This window comes from Salvelinus alpinus, chromosome 7 (assembly GCF_045679555.1).
Source record: "Salvelinus alpinus chromosome 7, SLU_Salpinus.1, whole genome shotgun sequence".
NCBI lineage: Eukaryota > Metazoa > Chordata > Actinopteri > Salmoniformes > Salmonidae > Salvelinus > Salvelinus alpinus.
The window spans coordinates 65303189-65324656 of NC_092092.1; the positions used below are offsets into that span (position 1 = coordinate 65303189).

Consider the following 21468-nt stretch of genomic DNA (forward strand, 5'->3'; position numbering starts at 1 on the left):
TTAGCTTTATGAGTGAAATGTTAGTAAACCTGATGTAGTCTAATGTCTGTAGGCAGGGAAGTGTTTGGCAGCAGAAGATGAACATGTTGGGATGAAGCACCATCGGACAACTGCTATATTGAGGCCATTTTGTTTTCCTGTTGATTGAGTGGAAAGAGCAGTGGATTTGAAGGCACAGGATTTTTCTTAACTTCTTAAAGCGTTGTTGTTTAAGGGCTTGTACGTAAGCATTTCACTTACGTAAGTCTGTTGTATTTGGTGCATGTGATATCAAATTTGATTTGATCCCACTATGTATGAAGCACAGCAGAGCTCCAAGCCTTCTGGACCAGTAGGATCCAAAGCTTGGGATGCTTCTTTGATGCTCTTAGAGGGCGACTTCAATTTAAATGTTTTGTCAATTCAGGAAATTACTTTTAAAATGTTCCATCTGGAAAATTCTGGATGTATTTACAGTTTGTTTCAAATGATTATCCTGTTCTATCTTGAGTTGGTGTATTTAAAATGGAAGGATCTCACTGCTGCTCATGGAGATGGATTCTGTTGTAACATTCCAGACTTTGATCTGCCTAGTGTTATGTTAACTGCCTCTTGTCACAATGACTCATGCCTTGGTGAGGCACTTACCATTATTACAATTCAGTTGTTACTTCCTTTGAGCCCTCTCGGCAAGACGGCAAAGAAGGGAGCTTCTGTCTGCAACGTCATTCTGTGTAGTTTTGTCATTGTCTTGATTTTAGTAGGTTCAGGTGAGGTTAGGGTAATTTCGCGGAAGATATTAAATTCACACACACAAATATCCAGCTGTTGTTTTGAAAAAGCTTTGCCTATGTGTGAAGGTAGTGGTTCCCAACTCCAGTCCTCTTGTACCCCCAACAGTACACGTTTTATTGTAGTCCCAGACAAGCACACCAGAAGCTTTTTCCATATCATTGATTTGACAATGGTGTTTTTTTAAAATGCTGATTTGATTTGAGCCAGAGGTGATAAAGTCGATGCTTAATCAATAATCAGAATGTCATTGTTTAAGGCAAGCAGACCAACACGGCTAAGGCGCAGGCATTTCATGTCTACACCCACACCTCAAGCCTTCACAGATGGCTGACATCCGTATCAAAGATGGAATTTGTATGCAAATGCAACAATATGATTAGCTCTGCCCATGCTCAGACAGTAAGATGGCATTGTGACTGTTTGAGACACTGCAGTAGCCGGAAGGCACACTAGGTCCTAACCAATTGTCTGTTTCCATATGCTTACTCAGTAAGATCTACAGAACAATCTAATCTATTGCCAACCTGTATACATGTATATCAGCACTGTAACCTGAAACATATTACACTAATTGGTATTTTGACCGTTCAGATCAGCTCTTAACTTCTATGAAAATATGTGAATGTCAAAAGAGCAATTTGTGGAACAAATATCAGAATTGGGCTGCCTATGTAAATGCAGCCTCTGCCACCCTGGCCTCTGGTTTAAATAACAAGCCCTTCTCATTCCTATCCCTTAAAGTATCTAGTTATTAATGCCCAGGGAGGATCAGGCAACAGTAGCATAGCATCCCTGGCCCATCCCTACTACCCCCAGTTGTATCTCTCTCTCTACCTATATTATTGACACTCAATTAGAAAGTAGGAGTCCATTGGCAAAAAGAGTTCAACCTCAGGAAGAGCATTGGGGTCAACTGTAGTGTTGACATTGCAGACAGGGTCTCTCTGTCAAAGTCCTCCTAACCTATATCCTTCTCCCATCTTTCCTCCAGTCAGTACCACACTGCCCTGTTGTGAAACCTCTGTCAACATCACCTGTTCTCTTTCCATGCTAGTACCACTGAGAGGTTAGATGTGTCAGTACTTTGCGGTCACCTCAGCCCTACAATAGTAATCTGGCGAGGTGGAAGTCAATGACTTGGGTGTGTTTTAGTCATCATACCTCGTCCCCGTTGTGCTCTCTACTTGCTTTCAACACTGCCACCAACACACTACCCCTCCATCACTTCTGGAGATCAGATAAGAGAAAATCACATGTTGGTGTTTGAATAAGGTAATGATAGTGTAATGGATTGGAACTCAAGTCTCAATGGAGTCTCAATGGAGTCTCAATGGAGTCTCAATGGAGTCGTGAGCTTCTCAAATGACCATAACCTGTCAAACTCCCAGGATTTCAGCAGATTAAGTTACAAGATTCAGGAAGTAGCCTTTTTAGTTTTTTTCATTTGTTGAAATGTCATTAGCATTAGTGATGTTTAATTGTTGAAAATGCCTAAGTGAGACTGCTGCTCGGCCTGGCAAATGAGATGCAGAACAAGCCAGAAATAAGGAACCAGCTCATTGCCTGCTGGTTCTGTCCTGTCTGGCCCACTCTCCTCCCCCCATGGGGGTTCAGCTCCTGCTCAGCCCAGTCAAAGTTCTTCTCTGTCCTGGCACCCCAATGGTGGAACCAGCCCCCCCCTGAAGCTAGGACAGCGGAGTCCCTGCCCATCTTCCCGAAGACGTCTGAAACCTTACTACTTCAAAGAGTATCTTAAATTAATCCCACAGATTGTGCTTAGCTTTCTATCAAGTTTGTCTGTGACCCTTGCCTAATTAAAAGCACATCTGATTTAAGAAGAACATGCTGCATGGTCGTGGAAATCGCACACTGTGATAAACCAAGGCTTCATAGAGGTTGGTGATAAATGTGCATCCCAAATCGCACCCTAACCTAGGACGCTAGCCTGGGTTTTAGGATTAATAGATCATATGGACGCTAGCCTGGGTTTTAGGATTAATAGATCATATGGACGCTAGCCTGGTTTTTAGGATTAATAGATCATATGGACGCTAGCCTGGTTTTTAGGATTAATAGGTCATATGACCGCTAGCCTGGTTTTTAGGATTAATAGTTACTGCACAGTGCCATTAATGGCGCTCAAACACCCTACTGTCTCCCCAGAGGAGGCATCTCTTACTTAGCCGACAAGCTAGAACAGCCTGTAGTTAGCGTAGCTTTGTTTCGCTTGAAAGATTCCTGAGCTGAGGAATCGTTTGGGGGGCCATGTGACAGGCCAGTATGCACAGATTCCAGTTCCACCATCTAGCTACACTAGCCTAATTAGGAAGAAGCCTTGCTCAACTGGACTCTATCATAGGTGTCATGTCTCTCACACCACACGCATGTGGATAGTTTCTGGATAAAATGTCCAGATTAGGCTATTCTCTAGAATGCTAACGGTATGCTTTGTGTTGGATACCTGGAATATCTTCATTTATTGTATTTTTGATAAATGTTTATGGAACTACATTTCTTTTGAACTATTAAAGTGCAGTAATTATTAGGCATGTTTTGTGGTCGTTGTGATGTGGATCAGCTGATGGTAATTAAGTGGTCATTATGGCTTTGTGGTTTCTGAACCTAGCCAGGGAGTATGTGGCGAAGCGACAGGGTTTATTACACAAAATCTGTCCAGGAAAATAAGACAACGAAGTGAGGAATTTGTGTGTGGAAGTAAATGAGTGTGTAGTTTGGTTGATAAATGTAATTGCTGATTTTCTACATGAGGCTTATTTGATCGAATACAAGTTTCGTCATGGTTAGAGTGTGACGAATGCCCTGACTATAAATGGATGCGCGTGCAATTTCAGCAAATTTTTCTCGAGGAAAATTAGGATTAAAAATCCTTCTTTAACCGGTCTCTTCCCCTTCATCTACACTGATTGAAGTCTATTTAACAAGTGGCGTCAGTAAGGGAGCATAGCTTTCACCTGGTCAGTCTGTTATAGAAAGAGCAGGTGTTCCTAATGTTTTTTACACTCGGTGTATACTGCCCTAGTTTTTGTAAGAAAAGTGGATATAAAATGAATGATTTAATCTCTCGAACTTGTATGACTTTACTTAAAACATGTTTTAAGACAAATGTTTGATAAAATAGGTGGAAAGTCGGGATTGGGCTTAATGCTTACCGAGTGTACTCTTTAAGCCCATGGGTGATCCAAATAAGCCCACCTCTTAAATAATCAATTTTAATTAATTTCCAAATGTTCAAAACTGACATTATGTAAAATGTGATTATATTAATCTCCCCTAAAGTTATTCAAATATACTGGTCATTGCTATTGTTCATGAAAGTGGAACGTATGTCCAGTCGTATCCACAATGTGGACTTAGGCTTTAGTTGTTGTTAACCAGTACAAATCCCATTCAACTAATCATAGACTTCAATCAAGACATGGTTAGTTGAATCAAGTGTTTTATTGCTTGGTTAGACCACAAATCCGGGCCTGCTGTGGATAAGAAGCTATGCAACAAGACCATAACACACACAACTTTATATTAATTATCTGAAAGCTGATTCACATTTGCTGTACTGCTGTTCTTGTTAATTAGTTCCATTTGTATTCCTAACGTGGATGAATAAAGACAACCATATGACTATGACCCCAACCAAAAGTGCATGAGTAGTTGCCCAATAGTGATATTGTCCCTCCATTTGTAGGTCTTCTATCTCTGTCCTTCAACCCTGGTCTTATTCTTCTAGCTCTGCATCAATGACTGTCCTCTCCAAATGTCTTTAGAGTTTTCTAACTGGTTCTAATCATGGTAAAGGCAGCCTGGCTAGATGCACAATGTGCATAACTGTAGTTTTGGTGTGTTTTAATCAACATAAATCTGAACAAAAAACATTTATGCTTATGTTCATTGACTATTAGGGAAATCAACACGCTATCCCCATGTGTTTTTCAATGCAAATAGGAGCATACTGGGCTTAATAGGAGCAGTGATTTATGGTGAAAAAGACAATAGCAAAGTCTACTCATAAAATGTTTGAACTAATAGACTACAATATTATGCAAAGTTATTATTGAACAATATTGCTTTGTCATTTACCTTCTGTATAGAGCAGGGTTCTCTCAACCCTGTTCCCGGAGATCTACCGTCCTGTAGGTTCTCTCTCCAACCCTGTTCCCGGAGATCTACCGTTCTGTAGGTTCTCTCTCCAACCCTGTTCCCAGAGATCTACCGTCCTGTAGGTTCTCTCTCCAACCCTGTTCCCGGAGATCTACCGTCCTGTAGGTTCTCTCTCCAACCCTGTTCCCAGAGATCTACCGTCCTGTAGGTTCTCTCTCCAACCCTGTTCCCAGAGATCTACCGTCCTGTAGGTTCTCTCTCCAACCCTGTTCCCAGAGATCTACCGTCCTGTAGGTTCTCTCTCCAACCCTGTTCCCAGAGATCTACCGTCCTGTAGGTTCTCTCTCCAACCCTGTTCCCGGAGATCTACCGTCCTGTAGGTTCTCTCTCCAACCCTGTTCCCGGAGATCTACCGTCCTGTAGGTTCTCTCTCCAACCCTGTTCCCAGAGATCTACCGTCCTGTAGGTTCTCTCTCCAACCCTGTTCCCGGAGATCTACCGTCATGTAGGTTCTCGCTCTAATCTAGCGCACCTGATTCTAATTATTAGCTTGTTGATAAACTGAACCAGGTTAGTTACAACTGAGGTTGGACCAAAAACTTACAGGAGGGTAACCCTCCAGGAACAGGGTTGGAGACACCTGGTATAGAGGGAATGCTTTTTGTGCTAGTGTACCCTTTAAGCCCACCTGAGAGAGATGTCAAATGTACAAACATTTTATTTATTAGGTATAACAATGCAAGGTTAATTTAACAGTAAAATAAGACAATGTTGCCACCAGAGATTCTGGGTTCGAGCCCAGGCTCTGCCGCAGCCGGCCGCGACCGGGAGGCTCATGGGGCGACGCACAATTGGCCCAGCGGCGTCTGGGGTTAGGGAGGGTTTGGCCGGCAGGGATATCCTTGTCTCATCGCGCACTAGCGACTCCTGTGGCGGGCCGGGCGCAGTGCACGCTGACCAGGTCGCTAGGTGTACCGTGTTTCCTCCGACACATTGGTGCGGCTGGCTTCCGGGTTGGATGTGTGTTGTGTCAAGAAGCTGGGCGGCTTGGTTGGGTTGTTTCGGAGGACGCATGGCTCTCGACCTTCGCCTCTCCCGAGTCCGTACGGGAGTTGCAGCGATGAGACAAGACAGTAACTACTACTAATTGGATACCACGAAAAAGGGGTAAAAAATCCAAATCTGACAATGTGTTTAAACATGTAATCTGTGAATGCCTGAAATCAATTATCTTGTTGTAGTTAACCAAATGATGTTGCTACTGTGAGACTGTGACATACAGGCACGACTGATGGCATGATAAACCCATGTTTTAAATTGTCAAGAAATAGTCATGAATGCTCATAAAATATGCTGTGCGTATATCAGCACATCTCTTAATTTTAGATAAAAGATGATCACTTATCTTAGAAGGTAATTTTTTTTTAAAATGTGTTTATCTGATGGTAGCCTTTGAAATGTGGAACTTACACAATTGTCAACTTAATAAAACACGTGATTGTCTTAATAAAAAGGTTATGGATATAACAACTAGATTAATTAGTTGAAACAAACAGCAGAAAATGTCCGTAAAAAAAAAAAATTGAATCCAAATATGAAAGTGGGCTTGATGGGTATGCTTACCTTAAAGCTCCTATCCTGCTGCGTAAATTCTCCTAACCTGATACGGAAATTCAATTTTAACATAAGTTGTATCCCATCTAGACAACCCTAGAATGGTCCCACCTGATGTTGCCTCCTACCTGCCTTCCATCTTTGAGGACATGTATTTTCATTGTTCGAGCGATCATTCGACTATCTTACCAATATAATAGAATGTCTTGGACCTAACGAAGCAGCTTCTTTCAAACACTTTATTTTCTTACTCTCTCCATTCTCTCCTGCAGCTTAGCTACTGAAGTCCTGATCAGGATTCGCGGTCTGTCAATGAGGAACTACAGGCTCATCTTTTGCCATAACCTGAAGCAGCCATAGATGACCATTCGATTCACTGCTAGTGAGTGGTGCTGAAGATAAGGTGAACTACTGGGTGTTTTAAGTGCTGAACGGTGAGTACAACAACATATAGGTTTGTGTGAGCATTGAGCTAAAATTTTTGTCCACATGTTTAGAACAAATGGAGAACCACAACACACCGTCCCGGGCCTTATTGCTTAAGTAGAGCCATTCTTTAGGGAGGTCGCTGGCCTGGGTAGTGTGTGTTTGTTTGTTTAATAGTGCACAGAACACTGAAACCCGTCACTGAAATGTAGCCTAGCTAGCGCTCCAAGCACCTGCTCCCATTAACATTGTAACTATCTATGCTTGTTCTGATGGCTGTCAGACACATGCACATGACACTACTTAATAACCCACTCACTCCGAGCTAGCTGGAACCTGATAACAACTACACTGGATCAGCGCTGTCTGGGTCTGATACAACTACACTGGCTGCCCTGTGTGTGTTTAGATATGTATGTTGGATGGAGAACACAGCCCGTGACAGTGTCTCTCCCTCTGTCTCTCTCCGGTGTGTGTTTGGTGGTGGCTGACATCCAGACCTTCGGAAGCAGCTCGGCTGTGGAAGCGATGAGGAAGAGCCTCTCTCCTTCCCCCAGCAACTCCCTGACACCAGCCAGGGTTTTTGGGGTTCCCCTAGATGAGGTGCAGCAGAGCGGCCAGCCAGGCCAGGAGGTCCCCCTACTGGTCAGGCACATCGTAGAGTACGTCGAAGAGCATGGTGAGTGGGACATTCACAAGCTGTATTTCTAACTAGAGACTCATTCCTCAGGCATCAAACGGGAGCCAGTACTTCGTCCAAAAGCTTATTTCCTGTTTGTCTATCGACCGAGAGCCACACAGGAGAGTTGCACAGATTGGACCTCCAAAATACATCCTCTCTCTCTGGCAAATTAATCACCTCATTGAGCATCACATTTACCTTAAGGTATATTTTTATGTGCACTGTAAATCCCATTATTCTGCCACTGTCTTGTTTTATATCGTCGGGGATTGTTTTGACAATTCTCTCCGGTAGATGAACATGTACCTGTTGTCATTTCGTAATTTCAGCCGCTGTAATCAATCCCCACTGGCGACACTTCGACCTGTCGTCATTTCAGCCTCTGTAATCAATCCCCACTGGCGACACTTCGACCTGTCGTCATTTCAGCCTCTGTAATCAATCCCCACTGGCGACACTTCGACCTGTCGTCATTTCAGCCTCTGTAATCAATCCCCACTGGCGACGCAATCTACTTGATTGACATAAACACACAGATGATAGGGTGTAGGTTATTATTTAGGAAGAATCTGCTCATGTTCCGTATAGCCTAGCCGAACTACTGGCTGAAAAATAAACATTTACAGTCATGACTGTCCTCCTTGCAACACGATAAACCAAACATGTAGTTGAGAGATCTTCTCTTCTCACATGCTTCTTCCGTTGCATAGCTTCTTTTTTTTTACCAACCTCAACTCCTTTTAAACTATGAAAGAATGGGCGTAGGGGGGAGAATGAGATAGTCCAACGCAGGCATAATGCTGCAACTCCACAGGCATAAACATCCATTCAGTTCCTATTACCATGACAGGGATTCTCACTTCCTCCTATGCATTTCAACTTGTTTTATCTGCAGGTAGCTTATCAGTCAACTAAATTCCATTTTACATCAGGTGTAATACATCACACACACCTTTCATTCACATACCAGTCGCCATATTAATGATAATTGTGCAGTCCAGAAATGAATCCGTCTGTTTGCACTCACAACTGGATGCCATCACTGTAACTTAATAAGACCTCTGTGAGCAGCAGGAGACCAGGCCAGCGAAATGCTGCTGGGGTCCCAGTGGGGTAGTTAGGCTGGGTATGGAGGGGAGCTGGGCAGGGGGTCTGCTGCTGGAGTCCCAGTGGGGTTAGTTAGGCTGGGTATGGAGGGGAGCTGGGCAGGGGGTCTGCTGCTGGAGTCCCAGTGTGGTTAGTTAGGCTGGGTATGGAGGGGAGGTGAGCAGGGGGCCTGCTGCTGGAGTCCCAGTGTGGTTAGTTAGGCTGGGTATGGAGGGGAGGTGAGCAGGGGGCCTGCTGCTGGAGTCCCAGTGGGGTTAGTTAGGCTGGGTATGGAGGGGAGGTGGGCAGGGGGCCTGCTGCTGGAGTCCCAGTGTGGTTAGTTAGGCTGGGTATGGAGGGGAGGTGAGCAGGGGGCCTGCTGCTGGAGTCCCAGTGGGGTTAGTTAGGCTGGGTATGGAGGGTAGGTGAGCAGGGGGCCTGCTGCTGGAGTCCCAGTGTGGTTAGTTAGGCTGGGTATGGAGGGGAGGTGGGCAGGAGGCCTGCTGCTGGAGTCCCAGTGTGGTTAGTTAGGCTGGGTATGGAGGGGAGGTGAGCAGGGGGCCTGCTGCTGGAGTCGCAGTGGGGTTAGTTAGGCTGGGTATGGAGGTGGGCAGGGGGCCTGCTGCTGGAGTCCCAGTGTGGTTAGTTAGGCTGGGTATGGAGGGGAGGTGGGCAGGAGGCCTGCTGCTGGAGTCCCAGTGGGGTTAGTTAGGCTGGGTATGGAGGGGAGGTGGGGGAGGTGGGCAGGGGGCCTGCTGCTGGAGTCCCAGTGTGGTTAGTTAGGCTGGGTATGGAGGGGAGGTGAGCAGGGGGCCTGCTGCTGGAGTCCCAGTGGGGTTAGTTAGGCTGGGTATGGAGGGGAGGTGAGCAGGGGGCCTGCTGCTGGAGTCCCAGTGTGGTTAGTTAGGTTGGGTATGGAGGGGAGGTGGGCAGGAGGCCTGCTGCTGGAGTCCCAGTGTGGTTAGTTAGGCTGGGTATGGAGGGGAGCTGGGCAGGAGGCCTGCTGCTGGAGTCCCAGTGTGGTTAGTTAGGCTGGGTATGGAGGTGAGCAGGGGGCCTGCTGCTGGAGTCCCAGTATGGTTAGTTAGGCTGGGTATGGAGGGGAGGTGAGCAGGGGGCCTGCTGCTGGAGTCCCAGTGGGGTTAGTTAGGCTGGGTATGGAGGGGAGCTGGGCAGGAGGCCTGCTGCTGGAGTCCCAGTGTGGTTAGTTAGGCTGGGTATGGAGGGGAGGTGGGCAGGGGGCCTGCTGCTGGAGTCCCAGTGTGGTTAGTTAGGCTGGGTATGGAGGGTAGGTGAGCAGGGGGCCTGCTGCTGGATTCCCAGTGTGGTTAGTTAGGCTGGGTATGGAGGGGAGGTGGGCAGGAGGCCTGCTGCTGGAGTCCCAGTGTGGTTAGTTAGGCTGGGTATGGAGGGGAGGTGGGCAGGGGGCCTGCTGCTGGAGTCCCAGTGTGGTTAGTTAGGCTGGGTATGGAGGTGAGCAGGGGGCCTGCTGCTGGAGTCCCAGTGTGGTTAGTTAGGCTGGGTATGGAGGTGAGCAGGGGGCCTGCTGCTGGAGTCCCAGTGTGGTTAGTTAGGCTGGGTATGGAGGTGAGCAGGGGGCCTGCTGCTGGAGTCCCAGTGTGGTTAGTTAGGCTGGGTATGGAGGGGAGGTGAGCAGGGGGCCTGCTGCTGGAGTCCCAGTGTGGTTAGTTAGGCTGGGTATGGAGGGGAGGTGAGCAGGGGGCCTGCTGCTGGAGTCCCAGTGTGGTTAGTTAGGCTGGGTATGGAGGGGAGGTGAGCAGGGGGCCTGCTGCTGGAGTCCCAGTGTGGTTAGTTAGGCTGGGTATGGAGGGGAGGTGGGCAGGAGGCCTGGTCTGGGCCAGGTCACATACCAGAGCGCTCTCCCTTACAGTTACCGCCCACTGTTTTCTTTAACCAGGCAGCTCACTATGAACAAAGCCTAGTGGCAGATCTCCTCATTCACTGTGGTGGAACAACCCAGAGTTGTGGAATGACATGACAGTGTAATGATTGCCTTCTTTGTTTCCTGGTTGTGGATTTCCTTGTGTACAGTACACACCCCCTGCTTCAATAGTGGGAATTGATTCAACGGACAGGCATGATGTCATCTGGCTGCTGCATCTGGAAACAGAGGAAGCCACTAACACAACCACCAACACTCACTGAAAGGGATTGTTGGTAAAATAAAATTCCTTCCTCCCCAACATTAATACGCTCTGTGATTGAGCTGTTAGTACATCTGCATAAATTGTAGTACCACTACAAATGTAGGAAATGGTGCAATTTCACCCATTTGAGAAATGACAAGTTGATAAGTTTATTTGTGTAATTAAATCACTGTGGGATCTGTTTGAGAAAGTCAAGCGGCCATTCTACTCATTCAAAGCGAATTAATGCTGTATTCACAGTCCTCATTGATATGGTCCATAGAGGATTCATTCATCAAGAACTGTTAAGCGGAGTGAGCCAGTGATTGACTACTATCCTCTGTGCCTCTGTGTTGCTCTCAGGGCGTCTGGATCTGGAGGGGCTATTCCTGGTCAACGGTAACGCGGAGCGGGTGGAGTGGCTACGGCAGCGCTATGACTCTGGGGAGGAGGTGGACCTGGAGAAAGAGGCTGACCTGGCCTCGGCCGTCAGCCTGCTCCGTCTCTTCCTGCAGGAGCTCCCAGAGCCCATCATCCCTGCAGGCATGCAGGCCCACATCCTGCAGCTCTACCAAGGTACGTTAATATTAGTTCTCTTCATCATTCACCTCTCCACAGTCCCCTACCTCTTCATCCTCCTGTTGATGTTCTGTGGATCTGACCTGTACTCCCGATAAAGGTGCTGCACATTATTCCTTCTCTAGCTTTCCACCTGCCCTCTCACCTTACTTTCTTCCCTTGGCAGCATCATCTATAAACCCTTGTTGTTGTGTGTTGTCCAGACTACAGCAGTGAGGAGGAGCTCGCCCGCAACATGAAGTACTTCCTCCAGCAGCTGCCTCAGGTCAACTACAGCCTGCTGCGCTTCCTGTGCCGCTTCCTGTCCAGCGTGGCCTCGCTCCAGGAGGAGAGCTGGAGCATTGGAGCCCTCGCCGCCGTCTTCGGACCCGACATCTTCCAGTACGACCAACAATAGTGACAGCACATCAACTATCCATCCTAAATACCTCCATACCTAAGGCCTGTAGTACTTGTACATACCTGCATATCGATGGCTCTTTCACTTTGCTGCCACTTTTGCTCATAAGTGGTTATAGAGCACAAATTATATTTAATTATAACTGGGTGGTTTGAGCCCTGAATGCTGATTGGCTGAATGCCGTGGTATGAGACCGTATACCACAAGAATGACACAAAAATATATTTCTACTGCTCTAATTATGTTTGTAACCAGTTTATAATGGCAATAAGGCACCTCGGGGATTTGTGGTATACAGGATGGGCAATATACCATGGCTAAGGTCTGTATCCAGGCACTCTGCATTGCGTAGAGCAAAAGAACAGCCCTTAGCCGTGGTATATTGGCCATATATCACACCCCCTCGGGCCTTATTGCTTAATTGTATAACGTTAATTTATATTCTGAAATAAATAACGAAGCCCAGATCACACCCAGACGTGTTTTGGAGACACGTGAGGAGTTGCTTTGCTCTGCAAAATAATAAAATAATCTTCTAGACTAGAGATCGTCTGTAGCCAATGTTCTGAAAACAGCCGTGTTCTGTTGACTTCAGGGAGATAACAGCTGTTCTGTCAATGCCACAATCTAATTATAATACCACTAGCCGTATACGTGTTTGAAATGCATATTTCAAATCAAAATCAAATGTTATTTGTCACATGCGCCGAATACAGCAGATGTAGACCTTACCGTGAAATGCTTAACGTACAAGCCCTCAACCAACAATGTAGTTCAAGAAATGGAGTTAAGAAAATATTTACTAAATAAACTAATGTAAAAAATAAAAGTAACAGTAACGAGGCTATATCGTTGTGTACTTACTAACATGTATTTCTTAGTCATCTGACTTCACATCAGATGACCATCTGAAGTCAAACATAATGATGCAATAAGCTACTGTATTTTTGTAAGGTGTGATGGTTGGGATAACAGCTGATCTGAGGTCATATTGTCTGTAACTCTAGTTTAGACACAGATGTGGAGGACCTGAAGGAGCAGGAGTCAGTGAGCCGCATCCTGGCGGAGCTGCTGGAGAATCAGGAGGAGTTCTTTGACTCGGAGGACGATGACGTTTCTACCACCAACGACTACAGTTCCATCAACGAACAGGTAAGGCCCTTCTCTCCGTTATCCCCTCAAAATGTCTTATATTCTGGGACTAATATACAACCTCACTCTATTGCATGGGTTAACGGCTAAAAGCTTGGAGGTAGGGAGCCCGTATGTCAAGGCATAATGGTCTTTGGTTGTTATTACCTATGTAATAATAGGTAACTCCCTTCTGCCCTGCATGTGTTGAGCTGAAAATATGTTCTGTTGTATTTCAGTAATGAGGAAGTAGAAGGGTTTAACGTTATTCCAGCCACTCTGAGTCTGGCACTGCCATGGAAAAGGAAAGATTATGAAACAGATTCTGGAATTACTGCAGTGTTGCTTTTCAAGGCAGTCTAAATGTTGAATATTGTTTTTTGGCCCCAAGCCAAAGACAACTTGAGAGAATAGAGAAAGTGAAGAGGTGTTGAGGAGGAGTTCTGTCTGCATGCCTGTATGTCTTTGTATAATAGGGATGGTTGCTCGAAGTAGCCAGCATTTAGTGGTAAAATGGGTGTTCAGGAGTTCCTCTCAGCCATGTCTCCCTAGCATCCACAGAACACACACACATCAGTCTTCAGATCAGCGTTGAGTACAGTACCAGTCAAAAGTTTGGACACCTACTCATTCCAGGGTTTTTCTTTATTTTCTTTTTACTATTTTCTACATTGTAGAATAATAGTGAAGACATCAAAACAATGAAATAACACATGGAATCATGTACAGTCATGGCCAAAAGTTTTGAGAATGACACAAATATGATTTTTCACAAAGTTTGCTGCTTCAGTGTCTTTAGTTATTTTTGTCAGATGTTACTATGAAATACTGAAGTATAATTACAAGCATTTCATAAGTGTCAAATGCTTTTATTGACAATTACATGAAGTTGATGCAAAGTGTCAATATTTGCACTGTTGACCTTTCTTTTTCAAGACCTCTGTAATCCGCCCTGGCATGCTTTCAATTAACTTCTGGGCCACATCCTGACTGATGGCAGCCCATTCTTGCATAATCAATGCTTGGAGTTTGTCAGAATTTGTGGGGTTTTGTTTGTCTGCCCGCCTCTTGAAGATTAACCACAAGTTCTCAATGGGATTATGGTCTGGGGAGTTTCCTGGAGTTTCTATGGACCCAGAATATCGATGTTTTGTTCCCCGAGCCACTTAGTTATCACTTTTTTCCTTATGGTAAGGTGCTCCATCATGCTGGAAAAGGCATTGTTAGTCACCAAACTGTTCCTGGATGGTTGGGAGAAGTTGCTCTCGGAGGATGTGTTGGTGCCATTCTTTATTCATGGCTGTGTTCTTAGGCAAAATTGTGAGTGAGCCCACTCCCTTGGCTGAGAAGCAACCCCACAAATGAATGGGCTCAGGATGCTTTACTGTTGGCATGACACAGTACTGATGGTAGCGCTCACCTTGTCTTCTCCGGACAAGCTTTTTTCCGGATGCCCCAATCAATCGGAAAGGGGATTCATCAGAGAAAATGACTTTACCCCAGTCATCAACAGTCCAATCCCTGTACCTTTTGCAGAATATCAGTCTGTCCCTGATGTTTTTCCTGGAGAGAAGTGGCTTCTTTGCTGCCCTTCTTGACACCAGGCCATCCTCCAAAAGTCTTCGCCTCACTGTGCGTGCCTGCTGCTGCCTGCTGCCATTCCTGAGCAAGCTCTGTACTGGTGGTCCCCCGATCCCGCAGCTGAATCAGCTTTAGGAGACGGTCCTGTCGCTTGCTGGACTTTCTTGGACGCCCTGAAGCCTTCTTCACAACAATTGAACCGCTCTCCTTGAAGTTCTTGATGATCCGATAAATGGTTGATTTAGGTGCAGTCTTACTGGCAGCAATATCCTTGCCTGTGAAGCCCTTTTTGTGCAAAGCAATGACAGCACGTGTTTCCTTGCAAATAACCATGGATGACAGAGGAGGAACAATGATTCCAAGCACCACCCTCCTTTTGAAGCTTCCAGTCTGTTATTCGAACTCAATCAGCATGACAGAGTGATCTCCAGCCTTGTCCTCGTCAACACTCACACCTGGGTTAACGAGAGAATCACTGACATGTCAGCTGGTCCTTTTGTGGCAGGTCTGAAATGCAGTGGAGATGTTTTTGGGGGGTTCAGTTCATTTGCATGGCAGAGGGACTTTGCAATTAATTGCAATTCATCTGATCACTCTTCATAACATTCTGGAGTATATGCAAATTGCCATCATACAAACTGAGGCAGCAGACTTTGTGAAAATTAATATTTGTGTCATTCTCAACTTTTGGCCACGACTGTAGTAACCAAAAAAGTGTTAAACAAATCAAAAAATATATTTTATATTTGAAATTCTTCAAATAGCCACCCTTTGCCTTGTTGACAGCTTTGCACACTCTTGGCATTCTCTCAATCAGCTTAATGAGGTAGTCACCTGGAATGCATTTCAATTAACAGGTGTGCCTTGTTAAAAGTTAATTTGTGGAATTTCTTTCCTTAATGTGTTTGAGCCGATCAGTTGTGTTGTGACAAGGTAGGTGTGGTATACAGAAGATGGCCCTATTTGGTAAAAGACCAAGTCCATATTATGGCAAGAACAGCTCAAATAAGCAAATAGAAATGACAGTCCATCATTACTTTAAGTCATGAAGGTCAGTCAGTTCTGAAAATGTCAAGAACTTTGAAAGTTTCTTCAAGTGCAGTTGCAAAAACCATCAAGCACTGTGATGAAACTGGCTCTCATGAGGACCACCACAGGAAAGGAAGACCGAGTTACCTCTGCTGAAGAGGATAAGTTCATTGGAGTTACCAGCCTCAGAAATTGCAGCCCAAATAAATGCTTAACAGAGTAACAGACACATCTCAACATCAACTGTTCAGAGGAGACTGCATAAATCAGGCCTTCATGGTCGAATTGCTGCAAAGAAACCACTACTAAAGGACACCAATAAGAAGAAGAGACTTGCTTAGGCCAAGAAACACGAGCAATGGACATGAGACCAATGGAATTCTGTCCAAATGTGATTATTTTGGTTTCAACCACCGTGTCTTTGTGAGACGCGGAGTAGGTGAACGGATCATCTCTGCATGTGTGGTTCCCACCGTGAAGCATGGAGGAGGAGGTGTGATGGTGTGGGGGTGCTTTGCTGGTGACACTGTCAGTGATTTAATTGTATTTATTTAGAATTAAAGGCACACTTAACCAGCATGGCTACCACAGCATTCTGCAGTGATACGCCAACCCATCTGGTTTGGGCTTAGTGGTCCTATCATTTGTTTTTCAACACCTCCAGGCTGTGTAAGGGCTATTTGACCAAGAAGGAGAGTGATGGAGTGTTGCATCAGATGACCTGGCCTCCACAATCACCCGACCTCAACCCAATTGAGATGGTTTGGGATGTGTAGGACCGCAGAGTGAAGGAAAAGCAGCCAACAAGTACTCAGCATATGTGGGAACTCCAACACTGTTGAAAAAGCTTTCCAGGTGAAGCTGGTTGAGAGAATGCCAAGTGTGCAAAGGCAAAGGGTGGCTACTTTGAAGAATATAAAATATATTTTGATTTCTTTAACACTTTTTTGGTTACTACATGATTGCATATGTTATTTAATATTTTTGATGTCTTTGCTATTATTCTACAATGTAGAAAATGGTATAAAAACAATAACTAAAAAAAATGCTTGTGTGAATGAGTAAGTGTGTCAAGTTTTGACTGGTACTGTATATGTGCCGCTTAATCTTGACCTAATCCTCGGCAACAGCAGCATATTTGCGTTCGAGGCAGGCGCTCTCTTACTCAGGAAGCTGACAATGATAAGCCACAAAGTCCTTCCATGTGACTCCTTTCTCCCCCCTGTATTGTGACTGAGTAGCCCAGGATTAGGCTGTTCAGAAATGGCCCTCTGTTCTCTGAAGGAAAATGTTTAACCGCTGTGCTTACATAACCATGGTGATGTAACGGTGGAACTGACACCTGCGGCCGTTTCTGGGGACATCTGTTTCCTAACGGACCTTAAGGAGTATTAAGACAGATTCTATCCAGGCCAGGCTAACTCGCACAGGCAGCAAGTAGTGCTTATTCCATCCTGTCTGGCCAGAGACCATGGGTCGGAGTGGGAAGTGCTGCCTTTAGTTTCACTGCATTTCAGCCTTGGGGCTGGGCTAGTCATGGCTGGGCTGGGCTAGTCATGGCTGGGCTGGGCTAGTCATGGCCGACAACGATGAGACAGCCTATATGGAGGAGGTCAGAGAACTGGCAGTGTGGTGCCAGGACAGCAACCTCTCCCTCAATGTGAGCAAGACAAAGGAGCTGATCGTGGACTACAGGAAAAGGTGGGCCGAACATGCCCCCATTAACATCAACGGGGCTGTAGTGGAGCGGGTCGAGAGTTTCAAGTTCCTTGGTGTCCACATCACCAACAAACTATCATGGTCCAAACACACCAAGACAGTCGTGAAGAGGGCACGACAAAACATTTTCCCCCTCAGGAGACTGAAAAGATTTGGCAATGGTCCCCAGATCCTCAAAGTTCTACAGCTGCACCATTGAGAGCATCCTGACCGGTTGCATCACCGCCTGGTATGGCAACTGCTCGGCATCTGACCGTAAAGCGCTACAGAGGGTAGTGCGTACGGCCCAGTACATCTCTGGGGCCAAGCTTCCTGTCATCCAGGACCTATATAATTGCCGTTGTCAGAGGAAAGCCTATAAAATTCAGAGACTCCAGTCACCCAAGTCATACTCTTTTCTCTGCTACCACACGGTAAGTGGTACCGAAGTGCCAAGTCTAGGACCAAAAGGCTCCTTAACAGCTTCTACCCCCAAGCCATAAGACTGCTGAACAATTAATCAAATGACCGCTGGACTATTTACATTGACACCCCCCTCCCTCCATTTGTTTTGTACACTGCTGCTACTCGCTGTTTATTATCTATGCATAGTCACTTCAGCCCTACCTACATGTACAAATTACCTCCTGTATATAGCCTCGATATTGTTATTTGATTGTGTTACTTTTAATTTTCTACTTTAGTTTATTTGGTAAATATTTTCTTAACTTCTTAAACTGCACTGTTGGGGCTTGTAAGCTATTTCATAGCTTGTAAGTAAGCATTTCACAGTAAGGTCTACACTTGTTGTATTTGGCGCGTGTGACAGAGTTTGATTTGATCTAGGATCAGTTTTGTCTTTTAGATTATAATGAAAATGATTTATAGGTATAGGTCCTAGATTAGCACTTCTACTCTGAAATGCTTTGTGGATAGGGCCCTCCTCAATAAAATTCATTTTTTGGTCCATCAGCCACTGGCAGGTGGATTTAATAATCTACCAGCTACTCAGATTTATCAGCCAAAATATGTATTTTCCACTAAAATTACACTAACAAAAAACGATGAGCATGCTTTGTAATGTTTCTTAAACAATGTGGTATATTGTTTAATTTCATTTATGACCTGAGTCTTTTAACCAAAGTATCACAGATGAGCCAAACATTTTCACCTGCCCCTTTAAGGGTGGGAGGTTACCACATAAACGCGACTCGTCATGTTTGTGCCTCTGAGATTGAGTCTGACAAGTAGAGGTGTTGTCTTCACTTCCCTAGCAGTTGAAACTCAAACATAGGAAAACCTAGCTTGTGAATAAAACAATGTAAATAGCCAAGAAACATAAGGACAAAGTCTCACTTCAGACTTTTTTGATTCAAGTAAATTAGACCAACTTTTATGCCTGTCCCCAGCCAAGCAGTGTTGCAGCGCGAGGTGGAATAAGCTATATAGGATTCATGGTTCTTTGTGCGATTTTAATTTACCTGCTATGAAACAAAACGGCATAAATACTTTGAAAACAGCTACTGCAGAATTTATTTTACTATAAATGTCATCATACTTCATTATTTTATTCACAAATGCGAGTGAAACGCTCGCACTGTGGAGCCCTGACCACCTGCCAACGTGGCTCGTAAAATAGATTTTGGTATTGGCGGGTAAAATGTCTGTGGCTGGCGTTTTTAATTTTAGGCCCTGGCTCCTGATCTCTGACTGCACTCTTCCTCCTCAAAACTCCCTTATGAGCTCTCTCTCTTTGACTGCAATTCTCCTCCTCAACACGCCCTTATGGCCTCACTCAGGAATTTTCCATTTATCAGGCTGAGCTTTCAGTGTTCCGAGCTGTGATGTCCTGAAGCAGGCCACATACACCAGGGTTTCCGTAAAAAAAATGTGGTGCTGGACAACGTGACCGGGAAGATTTTTACTTTACTGGCAATTTGATAAATTTTACGGACCCATATGCATTGGGTGCATACCCCATTAGGGCATCTACCCACGGTGCTCAGAATGACCGAAACCACATTTAGGTTACGGTAATACATCTTTAAAAAACGTGTAACCCATCTTAAAAAAACATGTAACCCGTGATGAAGCAGCCAGTAAAATGTAATTTTCAAACATTTGCCAAAATACAATTAGTGAGAGAATACCATTCAAAACAGCGCACCTGATAGCGGTTCCATATGCGACAGAGATGAGAATGTTAGAAACTTAGAGGGGGAATTTTAAAGATGCAACAACTAGGATGGGTTGCTAATATTACATGGACTTTGGCTTCTGGACAACAGAAAAAAACGTTGATATGAAAACCAATAGAACAGGAGAGAAATGGCATAGCGCTGGGTCCAATAGGGAAGTAAATGGAAATGCATGTACAGTGATCCCTCGCCACTTCGCGGTTCACTTATCGCGGATTCGCTATTTCGCGGATTTTCATAATGCATTTTTTATTTTTTTTTGGTGCATTGTGCTCTGCATTCTGATTCGCTAAAAACTCACTCCCGCTTCTTGTATCAAAACATGCTACGAATTGTGCTATCATTTTGTCGTCTCGTGCAGTTATGTGTACGTACATAAAACAGCTTGGCAAATTTACATTAAGTTGGCCAGGAAGGAAGGAAGGACTAACGCTTGGTCGCTTAGCAACCATGGTGCGAATGGCCACTGAACTTAAGCGAGTAGCTGAGGAATGGGACCCTTTGATGAGCCGTTCATTACAGTTCTCCAACGTAATCGATGGTGGCATGTCGGTGTACAAGGATCTTTTTGCAAAGAAGAAAAAAGAGCGACAACAGCTGCCTATCACTATGCTCTTCTCCCGAACAAACACACCTGCACCGCGGGCTTCAGAAGAAGAGAACACTGCAGAGCGCAGTCAGGATGCAGCGGCCCAGTCTGAAGAGCAGTGAAACGGCCTACACGTGAGTCACTGTATTTGTATACATGTAATAGTTGCTAATTGTAAAAAAAAAAGAAGTTTTCTATTTCGCGGATTTCACTTATCGCGGGTCATTTTCGGAACGTAACCCCCGCGATAAACGAGGGATTACTGTATAAAAGTGTGTCTCCAACAGCTGAGGAGCTGCAGGAGAAATCCTACTCAAAATAGTTGTGTTGGGAAAATAAGATGCATGATGACCATTGAAAATACACACAGGCCAATTTAATTGCACTAAATTGTCAAATGAACCATTCCATCAATGAATAAAAAGTATTATTTATCAATGGGATTTCTTTTTTTCTCGTTAATTTTGGCCACCAACAGTTTTTGATTTATTGGCTTTTCATCATTTTTACAGGGGCAAAATCTGTAAATTGCCGGCTAATGGAAACCCTGAGACACATACTCACACACACACACAGAGAAACCAAGGTTAATGCCCTCTTTTGTTCCTCACATTCTTGTCTCTGACCACTGACCCACACTGAGCCCTCTTTCTGAAACGTCATCCATTAGCTAGCATGTTGGGTCTGGAACTTTCCACTGACTCGGAGGGACTATTCTGTTTCTCTGATGGTGTGGGGTACAGAGTCAGCTTGTGGCTGGTACACTGTGTTTGACTTGGACTCATGGTGACAGCCTGGGATATTGGCCATCACGTTCACTAGTCAGTAACTAGGGGTGTAATGGTTCACCAAACCCACTGTTCAGTATGTATTGCGGTTTTGGATGACATTTCGGTACAGCAGGAAAATGAAATTCCAACAGTTACTTTAGTTAATTTGTTTATGAAAATCAAAGGTGTTGGTATTCCTGATTCATACAGTGGGGAGAACAAGTATTTGATACACTGCCGATTTTGCAGGTTTTCCTACTTACAAAGCATGTAGAGGTCTGTAATTTTTATCATAGGTACACTTCAACTGTGAGAGATGGAATCTAAAACAAAAATCCAGAAAATTACATTGTATGATTTTTAAGTAATTCATTAGCATTTTATTGCATGACATAAGTATTTGATCACCTACCAACCAGTAAGAATTCCGGCTCTCAAAGACCTGTTAGGTTTTCTTTAAGAAGCCCTTCTGTTCTCCACTCATTACCTGTATTAACTGCACCTGTTTGAACTCGTTACCTGTATAAAAGACACCTGTCCACACACTCAATCAAACAATAGCCAAGCAGCTTGGTGAGAAGGCAACAACTGTTGGCGCAATTATTAGAAAATGGAAGAATTTCAAGATGACGGTCAATCACCCTCGGT

At 44.8% G+C, this 21468-nt stretch overlaps 1 protein-coding gene across 4 annotated transcripts in view; it reads left to right on the top strand.

Moving 5' to 3' along the window:
* The window catches only part of LOC139581476 (protein FAM13B-like), a 74075-nt gene that overhangs the window by 8488 nt on the left and 44119 nt on the right, over positions 1-21468 (top strand). For all 4 annotated transcript variants that reach the window (XM_071411268.1, XM_071411271.1, XM_071411269.1 and 1 more), the window contains exons 2-6: positions 6777-6938; positions 7429-7609; positions 11209-11421; positions 11628-11805; positions 12832-12976. In XM_071411268.1, coding sequence (XP_071267369.1) covers positions 7459-7609; positions 11209-11421; positions 11628-11805; positions 12832-12976 — 687 coding nt within the window. In that variant the 5' untranslated portion in view covers positions 6777-6938; positions 7429-7458. The remainder of the gene's footprint in view (positions 1-6776; positions 6939-7428; positions 7610-11208; positions 11422-11627; positions 11806-12831; positions 12977-21468) is intronic.